The sequence below is a fragment of the Balaenoptera borealis genome (assembly GCF_965194805.1).
Source record: "Balaenoptera borealis genome assembly, chromosome: 2".
In the NCBI taxonomy this organism is placed as follows: Eukaryota; Metazoa; Chordata; class Mammalia; order Artiodactyla; family Balaenopteridae; genus Balaenoptera; species Balaenoptera borealis.
The window spans coordinates 169604223-169617941 of NC_138867.1; the positions used below are offsets into that span (position 1 = coordinate 169604223).

The 13719-nt window shown below is 41.0% G+C and overlaps 1 protein-coding gene across 1 annotated transcript in view; it reads right to left on the reverse strand.

Moving 5' to 3' along the window:
* Positions 1-13476, reverse strand: part of TRIM58 (tripartite motif containing 58) — a 122615-nt gene extending 109139 nt beyond the window's left edge. Inside the window, exons 1-2 of the mRNA XM_082379385.1 lie at positions 12914-13476; positions 1153-2226 (exon numbers count right to left, since the gene is read on the reverse strand). Of these exons, the coding sequence (XP_082235511.1) occupies positions 1153-1389 (237 nt within the window). The 5' untranslated portion in view covers positions 1390-2226; positions 12914-13476. The remainder of the gene's footprint in view (positions 1-1152; positions 2227-12913) is intronic.
* Between the last annotated feature and the right edge of the window lie 243 nt (positions 13477-13719).

Sequence of the window (13719 nt, forward strand, 5' to 3'; positions counted from 1 at the left end):
CAGCCATAAATAAATAAATAAATAAATAAATAAAATTAAAAAAAAAAACTTAACACGATGCACATTTAAGATGTGCCACCAATGGCCATGGTCATTACCCTCAAATAGTTTACAATATGTGTTTCAAAGACATTTATAAATTGAAAATGCCATTAAAATAAGTGCCAGGCTAAAAGTATTCATGGAATTGTATGGGAGAATAAAAAGTCTCCCGTCAAAGAGCCTTCTGAGACATAGGAAAAAAAAGAAAAACCTAAAAAGCGTAAGACTCTTCCTATTTTCATTTCCAATGATACATCCCAATCTTGATGATTAATCAGCGATTTAAATGTCAACTATAAACCCAGTATTTTATTAGCTGCTATGCAGTATACTGGAGCAATAGAAGAGAGAGGACCTCAAACCCTCTGTTCCCTCAAACTGAAAGGCAGGCTTCCTGACCCCTCCAGACCACTACTGGACACAGAGAACACACACTAATGTTTCAGGACCCCAACCAACAGTCACCTGCTTTGTGATTACTTCCGTGACACACCCCCACTAACACCACTGACTCTGCTGCTCCTACGGGACATTACATATATTTCCTATTTTAACACATACCACAGTGCATTATAATTATGATTGCAGATACATGTTCTAACAATTTAAAGAGAATGATGACTTTTTTGCTCTTTACATCTTGTTATTTCCCTTCTCATAATATTTCTTGAAGAGAAACCATAAAAATATAAACAAACACAAAAAACAGAAATTATACAAAATGTGTGCTTTGCGGCTTAACACAAACTTAAGTAAAATTCGTTCTGACAGCATCCAGCATGACAAACTTCCATGGTACAAATGACAATGGACCAAGGTTTGAGCAGGTACAGGAGACAATCCAGGCATGAACAACACCAAGAAAAGGTAGACAGGAAGTAACATGGTGTGTAGGAAATCACGAGACCAGTCTGATGGGAAGAGACTTAAACAAGACTGAAACTCACTTTCTAAACCTCCATCTCCAATTGGACAATTCGCAAGACACAGGTGCACCAAAGTGGCCTATTTATTCAATCCCTTTAATGGGGAGAACAGTTTAAAATTTTACCCGTTTAGTTTGCCCCAAAAGCAACTATCAAATGTTGGCAGGACACAATGAAGGCTTACCTTTGTTAACATAGTTAAGTCTCTCTCTCTCAGAACTAGCCCATTTAGCTCCAGGTTCCTTATTGCACCCGACGCACTTACACAGCATTCATGAGCTTTACACAACGGGAAGGTCACATCTTTATTTCTTATTGCAGGAACACAACTTCTGGAAACTTTATTTCTGTCACAACCTAAAGCAAAATTATTGTAAAATGAGTGATTTAAACCGTACATTTTATCATCATTAAAAAGCATCTAAAAAGAAAAAAAAGCATCTGCTCTGTGCTAAGGATTAGAAACGACTCCTGCCCTTAAAGCCTCATTAAGGAGGGACATGTACAAACTCAAAATTCCAATCACATGAGATAAAGAACCATAACCTTTATGCACAGAGGTTCCTATGGAGGCAAAAAGTTATATCTAAGTGACCGCTTCATGATAACCCTGAAGTACAATCGAGAAAGCTGAGGCTCTGCAGAGGTGGAGGAGGAGGTGCAGTAACTGCAGAGGGAGCACCTCTGCAAAGACACTCAAGCCTGACACCTGCTGGGCACTGTAAATACTGCAGGTGGGGAATGACTAAACGCCGGGGGGTCCAAGTGTGAGAAGGGACAGAAAATAGAGATGTTGGTCGAAGCAAGCCTGGGAGAGAGCATGGCTTGTATCCCACAGGTGATGAGCCCTGGGGCTACCACAGGCTGAGTAAGGGTGCCTCCGCTGATTAGAAAAAGGCGCCCCGCTGCTGAAGGACTGATTAGATAAAGGGAGTGATCACAAAAAGCTCCCCTTCCTCAGGGCCAAAGAGCCCCAGGAGGCTTGGCCAAGCACAGTTCAGACTACACGCCTCTGGGCAGAGCACACGCTGGGCGGCTAGTACGCACTAACTCTGTGTGGGCAAGTCATTAGCAGCATTATTTTAGGCGTACCTTTTCATGTTAGAAGATCACTCAACCTGAGTAGGCAGATGAACTTAGAGGAACTGAGTCCAGGGGCCGCGAAACCACCCAGGAGCTTCTGCCATAGTCCGGGCAAAATGGAATGTGGATGAAGAAGCAAATTTACGAGGAGGCCAAAATCTACAAGCTAGACCCACTGGATGAAAAACACAAAGAAAGTTCAGTGAAGGAACTCTGAAGAGAATGGGCTCTGTAATAAATTTTTCTTACAATCAAGGTAAAATATTAGGCAACATTAAGTACAGTGGCCTTTAAGGTCCCTTCCAGCTCTAATTTCTTTTGATTTCTAACTTATTACTCTGGTTAAGTAAAGTCCCTTCAGAGGGACAGAACAGTTCCTACACCTGAATGGGATGCAAAGAATAATCTGACTTCTCTTCACCAGGGGATGAGTTGAACTGTCCTTGCAGAAGAGATAACACACGGTGTGAACCCCAGATCCTAGAAAAGGGCCAGACACACAATAAGTATTCAGCTTTTGGAAAACAAATGAGCAATCATTTCCTCTCCTAGATCTTCACACCCTTCCTCTGCTGGCTACTTTCTTTCAGCTTATAAGCATCTTCAATATACCCACTGAAAAAGCTCTCACACCTATGACTCTTTGGACCTTCTTGTGGGTAACCTAAGTCTCTCCCATGCCTTCAAACACCTGTCCTCCCAAAAAGCCCAGATCTGTACCTTGGGCCCAGACCTGTCTACCAGGCCCCTCAAAAGCACTGAAGATGAAGTAAGATCCTCTCCCCAGCCCCAATCCCTTCCTACTGTGCTGTGTATCTCACAAAAAGATGCAGCTATAAACTGTCACCCACGCTTGCTGCCCTCCCTTTTCTAACTGGTCACCAGGCCCCACCCATTCCCTCTCGGATCTCCGAAATCCAGTCCAACCTTTTACAACTTAAGTGGGACCCTTAGATTACAATTCGGCCTGCACCCCATCAAGTGCTTTCCACATGGAGGTCCGAGTGAGTCTCTAAACCAGAAGTCCATCTCACTGTTGTTCAGCGTTTCCCACAGCCTTCAGGATAAACATTAAAACTTCTGACAGGACAAAAGAAGGCCCTTTTCTGTTTGGCCCCAGTAGGTTTCCAGTATCAACTCTCATTTCTTTCCCAAAACCTGAGTTCCACTCGTGTACCTTAGTTTTGCCATATTTTCTTATATTTCTCAAACTTTGACACACACTGCTCCCTCCTGCCACCCCAGGAGCTTCTATATATCCTTAGAAAGGATGGCACCTCCTCCAAGAAGCCTGAACTCTCCCTTCCAAGATTCTGTGCTCTGCAAAGGGGAAGGGGGGGGAGGGATAAATTAGGAGTTTGGGATTAACATATACACACGACTATATATAAAATAGGTAATCAACAAGGACCTAATGCATAGCACAGGGAACTCTACTCCATATCCTGCAATAACCTGCACGGGAAAAGAATCTGAAAAAGAATGGATATATGTATAACTGAATAACTGTGCTGTAAACCTAAAACTAACACAATATTGTAAATCAAGTATACTCTAATACAAAATAAAATTTAAATTAAGAAAAAAAAAGATTCTGTGCTCTGCAGCACCAGAACTCACTTCTTCCAGAGCACTGACTACTGTGTCTGTGTTTACTTGCCGCCCAGTAGAAGGGGAGATGACCTAGGGCATAAGCATCGTCTCCAGCAGCCCTTGGTTCTGACAACTCATTCAAGTGCCAGGATACTTTACACACATAACCTGCTTAATTAATTCTAAGAACCCACAGAAAGAGTGGTTTTTCATGTCATTTTACAAGTGTGGGGATTGCAGTTCAAAAGTAACCTGGGCTTCCCTGGTAGCGCAGTGGTTGAGAGTCTGCCTGCTAATACAGGGGACATGGGTTCGAGCCCTGGTCTGGGAAGATCCAACATGCCGTGGAGCAACTAAGCCCGTGCGCCACAGCTACTGACACCGCGCACCTAGAGCCCATGCTCCGCAACAAGAGAAGCCACCGCAATGAGAAGCCCGCACACCGCAACAAAGAGTAGCCCTCGCTTGCTGCAAATAGAGAAAGCCCACGTGCAGCAACAAAGACCCAACGCAGCCAAAAGCATAAATTAATAAATAAAAATCAAAATTTTAAAAAACACAAAAACACCATCACAGAAATATCCAGAAAAATATTTCACCAAATAACTGGGCATGGTGGCCCAGACAAATTGACATGTAAAATTAACCACCTAAGCCATAGTTTTGCCATCTTTTACTGAGAAATTTGACTTATCTGAATTATTTTGATACCTAGAAGATACCTTCTAGAGGTAACACCCTCAGTTTTTGACATGGTAGGCAGCAGAGGGAAAGAGCCCATTTGCCCAGTCAGATGACACCTAAAAGGATAAAATGCTGTCTTCTCTCTCCAACCCATAAGGATGAATGCCAAAAACACATCACTTATATCTGCTTTAGCTAACATATGATAGGTCTGGAACAGACCTATGCTCCCAGCAAGTCTCATGAAATGCTGTTTCATTAAGGGGAGACTTTACTTGCTAAGATTAGAAGCAAAAGAGGGTGGTGGATGAAAAACTGCCCAAGGATATAAGTTCACGCAAGGGAGCAGGAGAGAGAATGGGTATCCGAAGATGTGCGCTCTGAGCCAACACTAATTCCACAGCATCAGGTTGTAATTCAGGGAGCCAAACTGCTGGGGTTCCCCCCCCCTTTTTTTTCCTCCAAAGAGGGACAAATCAAGCATACTGACAAAGGAAGAGCATTAGTCACCACAGATAAACTCCTTTTTAGAGGTGATACCGCAAATGATTTGGCTCAGTGTAGACTATGATTTGGCTCCACAAACCATAAGCTAGAGCACTTCATGCCAGGTCCCTCCTCAAATATCCATGATAGGTAGAAATTCGGCATCAGTACTTTTTGAAATCTTCCCAGGTGATTGTAATATGCAACCAGGGCTGAGAATCTGGAGATGTAGAGAGAATTTAAATTGAACTTTAATTAAACAGTAAAACAAGCTCTGACTCTACTGGCTGGAGCTAGACAAGGGATATGGATTTAGTGGGATGAGAAGATAAAGAACACCAGGGAGTAAATCAAATGCTTTACACCTGTGCTTAGCTAATTGTTACTCAGATAATTCAGACAATCTTACAGCACCTGAACCCTGAAATTCCTTAGCTCTGTTTGAAAAAAAGTAACTCTTCAAGTACCTGAACTCTGAGAATCACGTAAATCATAAAGAAAAAGAAGAAATCTTACTTTTTGAATTAGTTGATTTCATATATACTGTTTCACTTTCATGATATTAACTAGATATCTTTCTTTCCATTTTATGTTTGAGGAAAGTAAGGCTTTAAAAATCTCAGTAACTTTCTCAAGGTCACTTGTTAAGGGTGTGGTAGGCAGCATAATGGCTCCTAAAAATGCCCTCACCCTAATCCCTAGAACCTATTAATATCTTACGTTACATGGTAAAGAGGACTTTGCAGATATGACTGAAGTTATAGACCTTGAGATAGAAAGATTATCCTGGATTACCTCATGGAACAAATCTAATTGCACGAGTCCGTAAAAGCAGAAAATCATTCCCAACTGTAGAAAGAGAAAGAGAGAGATGTCCTAATAGAAGCAGAATCAGAGAGATGCAACATTTTGGGTTTTGTAGGTGGAGAAAGGGGACTCTGAGTCAAGGACTACAAGTGACCGCTGGAAGCTGATAAAGTCCAGGGAACAGAAACACCCCTAAGAGCCTCCAGAAAAGAATGTAGCTCTGCCAACACTGTTTTTTAACCATCTTTATTGGAGTATAATTGCTTTACAATGGTGTGTTACTTTCTGCTTCATAACAAAGTGAATCAGCTATACATATTCATATATCCCCATATCTCCTCCCTCTTGCGTCTCCCTACCACCCTCCCTTCCCTAACCCACCCCTCTAGGTGGACCCAAAGCACAGGGCTGCTCTCCCTGTGCTTTGTGGCTGCTTCCCACTAGCTATCTATTTTACATTTGGTAGTGTATATATGTCCAAGCCACTCTCACTTCATCCCAGATTACCCTTCCCCCTCCCTGTGTCCTCAAGTCCATTCTTTATGGCTGAGTCTTTATTCCTGTCCTGCCCCTAGGTTCTTCATAACCATTTTTTCTTTTTTTTTTAGATTCCATAGATATGTGTTAGCATACAGTATTTGTTTTTCTCTCTCTGACTTACTTCACTCTGTATGACAGTCTCTAGGTCAATCCACCTCACTACAAATAACTCAATTTCATTTCCGGCTGACTAATATCCCATTGTATATATGTGCCACATCTTTATCCATTCATCTGTCGATCCTGCCAACACTTTTACTTGACTCAATTGAGACCAATGTCAGACTTGTAAGGTAATAAATTTACGTTGTTTTGAGTCACTCAATTTGTGGTAATTCGTATGAAAGCAATAAAAAACAAATACAGAGGTCCTACAAGAGCCAGGCTACATATTTATATTTAAGTATTTCTAAAATGAATTTAACCTTGTGATTGACAGCAGCAGCAGCTTCCAAGGGATCCCACCACACACCTGAGGCAAAAGCAGCCTAATAAAGAAGCAGTGACAGCAGCAGGTCACTGCCCCACACTTGGGGTAGAGGGGGATTGGATCAACTCTAGCAGCAGCATAGCCTGAATGGGAATGCATCCTCCTGGGGCACTAGTCCCATCAACATTAGTCTAATCTGCTAGCATCTGCTGTGCCAACAGGCCCAACATATACAAACCCTCCAACTCAGCAGCATTAAGTGAGCCAGGCTCAGTGTTTCCTGAAACTCATATCCAATGGCACTGGAAAGCCCAGATATCACCTACTGTTATGAAAACATAAAAAAACAATAACAGAAGACTGGGAACTTCAGAAAGAAAAGGGGAACAATGGAATGGGTGAAAACAAATGGGGTAAATATAAGAGACTATCATTAGCTTCATGAGTTTCTTAAATCCTATATGATGGTCAAAGCAAAAATTATGACACCATCTGATGTGGTTCTCAGTGTATATAAAGGAAATACTACAGAAAATCATACTTTAAAACTGGGGACTATTAAGAGACCTAAATGGAAGTAAAATTTTGAAACTTCACTTGAAGTAATAAAACACTGATTCCAGTGGGCTATGATAAGTCATATATGTATAGTGTAATGCCAAAAGCAACCACTAACAAACTATACAAACAGTATACACAAATGATTATAAGTAAATTAGATTAAAATGGACTTATTAAAAAATGTTTAAGTAACCCACAAGAAGGCAAAATAAGAGAAACATAGGATTCAGAAACTAATGTAAAAGACAAAACAAAAAATAAAATGGTAGACCTAATCTTTAACATAGCAATAATTACATTAACTGCAAATGATCTAAGTAACCAAGTCAAAGACAGAGATTGGAAGAGTAGATGAAAAAAATCACAAGCATGATCCAACTATATACTGTCTATAAGAAGCTTACTTTAAACATCATGATATCGGTAGTTCAAAGTAAAAGGATGAAAAAGATATATCATATGAACATTAATCAGAAAAAGCAGGAATGGTTATATTAATATCAGATAAAGTAGATTTCAGAGCAAAGGAAATTATTAGGGGCAAAGAGGATCATTACATAAAGAGGAATAATCCACCTAGATGACCTAGTGATACTAAATGTGTGTGCACCAAACAAAAGAACTTCAAAACACATGAAGCAAACACTGAAAAAGGTAAAAGGAGAAAATTTTAAATCTACAATTATTATTTGAGACTTCAACACAGCAATTTATAGAACTACCAGAGAGAAAAATCAGCAAGGATATGGAAGAACTGAAAACATCATCAATCAACAGGATATAACTGACATTTAAAGAACACACTCAATAAAAGCAGAATACATATTCAAGTGTCCATGGAACATTCACTCATATACCATATACTGGGTGATAAAAAAACATTAGCAGATTTAAAAGAATTAAAATCATAGAGAGTATGTTCTCTAGCCATAATGGAATCAGACTAGAAGTCAATAACAGAAAGACGACAGGAAAATCTTCAATCACATGAAAACTAAACATCACAATTCCAAATAACTCATGGGTAAAAAGTCAAGGAAAAAATTTTAAATGCATAGAATAAAAGAAAATGGAGGTATAACAGATCAAAGTTTGTGGAATGAAGTGAAAGCAATGCTGAAAGGGAAGTTTATAGCACTAAATTGGGAAAGTAAATATTACAAAGCAATAATCTAATTTTCTATATTAAAATAGTAAAAACGGAAGAGGAAAAAACACTAAACAAGCAGAAAGAAGGAAATAATAAAGATGAAACAAAAATCCATGAAACTGAAAACAGGAAAATAGGGGGGGAAAATCAATGAAACAAAAGGCTGGTTCTTTGAAATAAACAATCTAATCAACAAAGATGTAGCAAGACTGATCAAGATAAAAAGAGAGATGGCACAAATCACAGATATCAGAAATGCAACCGGGGATACCATGACATATCCTGCAGGTTAATAAGGGACAAGTTATTATGAACAAGTCTACACTATAAATTCAAAAATGTAGATGAAATGGACCCATGCTTCTACACCCAAAACTACCGAAACTCAGCCAAGATGAAATAGATAATCTCAATTTTCCTGTAACCATTAGAAACACTGATTTTTCATTTAAAAACTCCCAAAAGAAATATTCAGGCTTAGATGTTTCACTTTTACCCAAGACTTAAAGAATTAACACCAATTTTACATGACTTGATAAGAAATAGAAGTAGAGGGAACAGTTCCTAATTAATTTTATGAAGCCAGTATTACCTTGATACCAAAACCAGACAGGGATAGTATAGAAAGAAGAAAACTACAGACCAATATTTTTTATGAAATTGCCTGTAAAAATCCTCAGCCAAATATTAGCAAATTAAATCCAGAAATATATAAAAAGAATAATATACCATAACCAAATGGTATTTATTCCAGTTATGCAAAGTTGGTTAAATATTTGAAAATCAAATAATGTAATCCACCATATCCAATAGATTAAGGGGGAAAAGTCATGTAATCCTATCCATTAATGCAGAGAAAGCATTTGACAAAATCCAATCCCATTCATGATTTTAAAAAAAGAAGAAAGAAAACTCCAAGCAAACTAGGAATAGAAAAGGAACATACTGAAACTCATAAAGATGATCTACAACCTATACCGACATTATATTTAACTGTGAAAGACTGAATGCTTTCTCTGTAAGATCAGAAACAAGGCACCGATATCTGCCCTCACCACTTTTATTAAATATATTCCTGGAGGTTCTAGTAAGAAAATAAAGCAAAAATAAAGAAATACATAAATTCAAAAGTTAAGTTTTTAAAAAGTTTATTTAAAAGATAAAAGGACTATTCCTACTATGTTGAATAGGAAGGAATATATCCTACTGAATGTTGAATAGTAATATATCCTATTATATTGAATAAGGAAAAGTAAAACTGTCTACATCTGAAGATGAGATGACAATCTAAATGGAGAAAATACCAAGGAATCCACAAAAAGCTTGAGAAATAATATTAGTTTGTAAATGTTTTAGAGTACAAGATCAACACAATTTTATCAAATTATGTATTACTAACAAATGTGTAGAAGCTTAAATAAAAATATGTGATGCCATTTACAACTGACCTAAATAAATACTTAAATACAAGCCCAATAAGACATTTACAGGACCTCTATACTGAAAATGACAAAATGCTGATGAAGAAAATTTTAAAAGTCCCAAACAAATAGGGAGACATACCTTGTTCATGGATTAGAAAACACAACATAATAAAGATGTCAATTCTCCCCAAGTTAAGAGGCTTAACACAATTACTCTTAAAATGCCCTCAAGGTTTTTGTGGCTATAGACAGGCTTATTCTAAGATTTATATGGTAAGAAGAGGCTGAAGAATAGCTAAAACAATTTGTAAAGGAAGATTAAAATGGGAGGAATTAATCTACCCAATTTCAAGATTTTGCAGTAATGATGGAGGCTAGATACATAGACCAATGGAATGGAACAGAGAACCCAGAAAGAGACTGACATAAATACATTTAACTTGTTTTTGACAGCAGTGCAAAAGCTATCAAGGAAGAATAGACTTTTCAAAAAATGGTACTGAAACAGCTGGACATCCCTCGACAAAAACAAACAAATAAAAAATGAACCTTAACCTAAACCTTACACACCTTACACAAAAATTAAATCAAAGTGGATCATAATCTTAAATGTAAAAGCAGGACATTTTTAGAAAAAAAAAAATAGGAGAAAATCTTTGGCATCTAGAACTAGGTGAATAATTCTTAGACTTGACACCGAAAGTATGATCAATAAAAGCAAAAACTGATAAATTGGATCTCATCAAAATGAGTTAAAAATGCTTCATAGAAGATCCTTTTAAGTGGATGAAAACTCAAATTACACAGTGGGAAAACATATTTGAAAATCCCATATGAGACAAATGACTTGTATCTATAATATACAAAGAACTCTCCAAACAACTTACAAAAATCCAACTAGAAAACAGGCAGAAGACAGGAACAGACATTTCATGGAAGAGAATATACACATGGCAAAGAAGCACATGAAAAGATGTTCAACGTCGTTAGCCATTAGGGAAATGCAAATTAAGACCATAATGACATATCAGAGAATAACTAAAATTAAAGTATAGTGACAACATCAAATGCTGGCGAGTACGTAGAAAAATTATATCACATCACTGGTGGGAATATAAAATGGTTTAGCCACTCTGAGAAACAGCTTGACAGTCTCTTTTAATCCTAAAAGTAGATTCACCCTACAATGCAGTAATTGTCCTCTTGAGCATTTATCCAAAAGAAACAAAAACTTAATGAAGTTCCCACAGAAACTTACACATAAATGTTCATAGCAGTTTTATTTATAATAGCCAAAAACTGGCAACTACCCAAATGTCTTTCAATGGGTGAATGTTGAAACAAACTGTGATAAAATCTTATGATAGAATACTACCGAGCAACAACAAGGAACAAATTATTAATATATGCAAAAATTGAAATGAACTTCAAGGGAATGATGCCGAGGGAAAAATTTTAAAAAGCCAATCTCCGAAGATGAATTCATGATTATGTTTACATATTGTTCTTAAAATAACAAAACTGTGGAGATGGAGAACAGATTAGAAGTTGCCAAGGGTTAGAGATGGGAGTAGAAGGTACAGCGGGGGAACTTTGTGAGGTTTTTGTGGTCCCAGTACAAATAGTACAGCAATCTTGGTTTTAATCCCTAAAGATTTTTAAAAGCAATTCCTAATAAGAGGTGTCCAGATATTTAGCAATGGCAGCAGATTAGAGGTATAGCTCCCCAACATGACAACTTCGAAAGAGATCTATACTATCAACACTAATTTAATGCATATGTTAATTTTTAAAAGGCCAGTCACAATACTTAAATGGTACATATCTTAACGATATTATTCTGGGTATCCAGCTACACCAGATGGACTAGCAGGATTTTCTGTACATTCAATCTTATTTAAGACAGTAAATCTTATAATAAGACAGTTAAAAAAAGAAAAAGAAAAATAACAAACCTCAACTACAGTTGGATATTCTCATAGGAAGATGAGGTGAAAATATGAAGCAGCGGTTCAAACGCTTAAGCAGTGGCACCTAAATTTGGCTGCACATTAGAATCATCTGAAGCACTTTTTAAAAACCCTCACACCGACGGTTGGTCATCCTAGACCAATAAAATCATTTTAAAACTCCTCAGACGATGCCAATGTCTAGCCAGAACTGAGAACCAGCGGACTAAGCAGAAGGGGATGTTTCTACAAAGATCTCTTAACAAGAAGTCCTTTCACCCAATCAGATTTACCTCCCCGCAAAGGGGTAAAGAAAGCTAGATGTTGTCCATACTTGCTTAGCTTTAATTAGCACTTGTGACTTGCCCAAAACCTACATCTTGTTTCCCCTAAATTTCATGTTATTCCCTAAGCCTTTCACACCCAGGGCTAAGGGGTTTGCCAGGATGAGATTTTAAGTGCTCACACAGGGGAAGTCCCTGGCAAACCAGGACAGCGGTCACTCTACACTGAAATGTAAAGCATCCTAAATAACCCTGCCACTGCTCCCAGATATTAGTCTGTGCCAACCAGTGGAGAAAAGGCATTCTCCATTACTACCACGGCAAATGCTCCTGTACTTGCCTTGGCCAGTCCCTATCTGTTGCAGGCGCCACTCCCCTTCACCTGCTGGTGGACGCTTTGGTCAGCTGACAATGCAGATATTTTCAAACTTTAAGGTGAATAAAAATCATCTGGAGGGCCTGTTATAACAGAGATCACTGAGCCCCACCAGAGTTGCTGATTCCATAGGGCTGGGACCGGGCCCTAAAACTTGAATATCTAACACATTATCAGGGGACGCTGGTAAAGCTGGTCAGGTAAAGTCTGGTAAAGCCGGTCAGGAAAAAGAAACCCGACGTGTCAGATCATGAAGTACGGAAGGGCAAGCCCGCCGGCAGTCCAGACCCGGGGGGACCGGGGTCCCCAGCCCTACAGAGCCAACGGCAGCCCGGCTCGGGCGCCCCTCGGAAGCACGGGGTCCCCGCGGCCGAGTCTGCGCCCCCGGCCGGCCCCGGCTCCCCTCTGCCCACTCTGCGCGCGGGGGCTGGAACGGCCGCGGAGAACCACGGCGGGGCGGGAAGGGGGGCTCCAAAGAGGGTCTGGCGACTCGAGTCGCTCCGTTTCTCGGTGGGCTGAGCGCACGCCGTGGGGGAAGAGGGGCGGGGGTCCGGGAAGAGGGGACGGGCGGCACTCACGTAGACCGGCAGCGGTCACGGGTAGAGGGCGAGCTCGGCCCCCACGGGCGACTCCAGCCTCAGCTTCTCCCCCATGTCTTCGCGCGCGGCCCCCGCACCAGGCTAGTCTGGCGGTTAGGGGAGGGGCGGGGCGCCGCCGGCGGGGGCGGGACAGGCGGGCGGGCCGGCGGGAGGCTGAGGGGAGGGGGCCTGGCCTGGGCCTCAGTCGGCGCCGCCGCCGCCGCCGCCGCCGCCGCCGCCGCCGCCGCCGCCGCCGCCGCGCTCCCGTCCGGCCCCCGGCTGCCTCTTTGTGGTCACCGGCCCGGGGCCTCCAGCGCTGCTGCCAACTCCGGCCGGTGTGAGGCGAGCACAACGAGCCGGGGCCGAGCTGAACCACTCACTCGTGGCGAGCGCCGCCCGCCCCGTGGACACGCCCCCTCTCACGCACGCACGCACGCACGTCTTCGGCTGCCCCCGGCCACCCCCACCGGCCCGAAGTGGGGACCCGGGGAGACCCCTTGGGGCCTGGGGTGGCGGGTTCGACTCCCGCCCTTGACGTACCGTGACACCCCCCCCCCCACCACCAATAATAAGACTATAATTCCTCATTAAATATGACAGCCGGAATCCCGGCTTCTGGTCACAAAAATGCCGTGTATTTCGCCTATGCTAGGCACCAGACCCTGGCGCTCAGTACTGGCAAAAAAGGAAATGCTCTGCCCTCATGGCGCTGCCATTTTAATTAGAATAGTAGTGACAATGGTCAAGGGAGAAAATAAAGTGTCATCATCGCCACGGGGATGGTTAATCTCACGTGCGCACTGCGT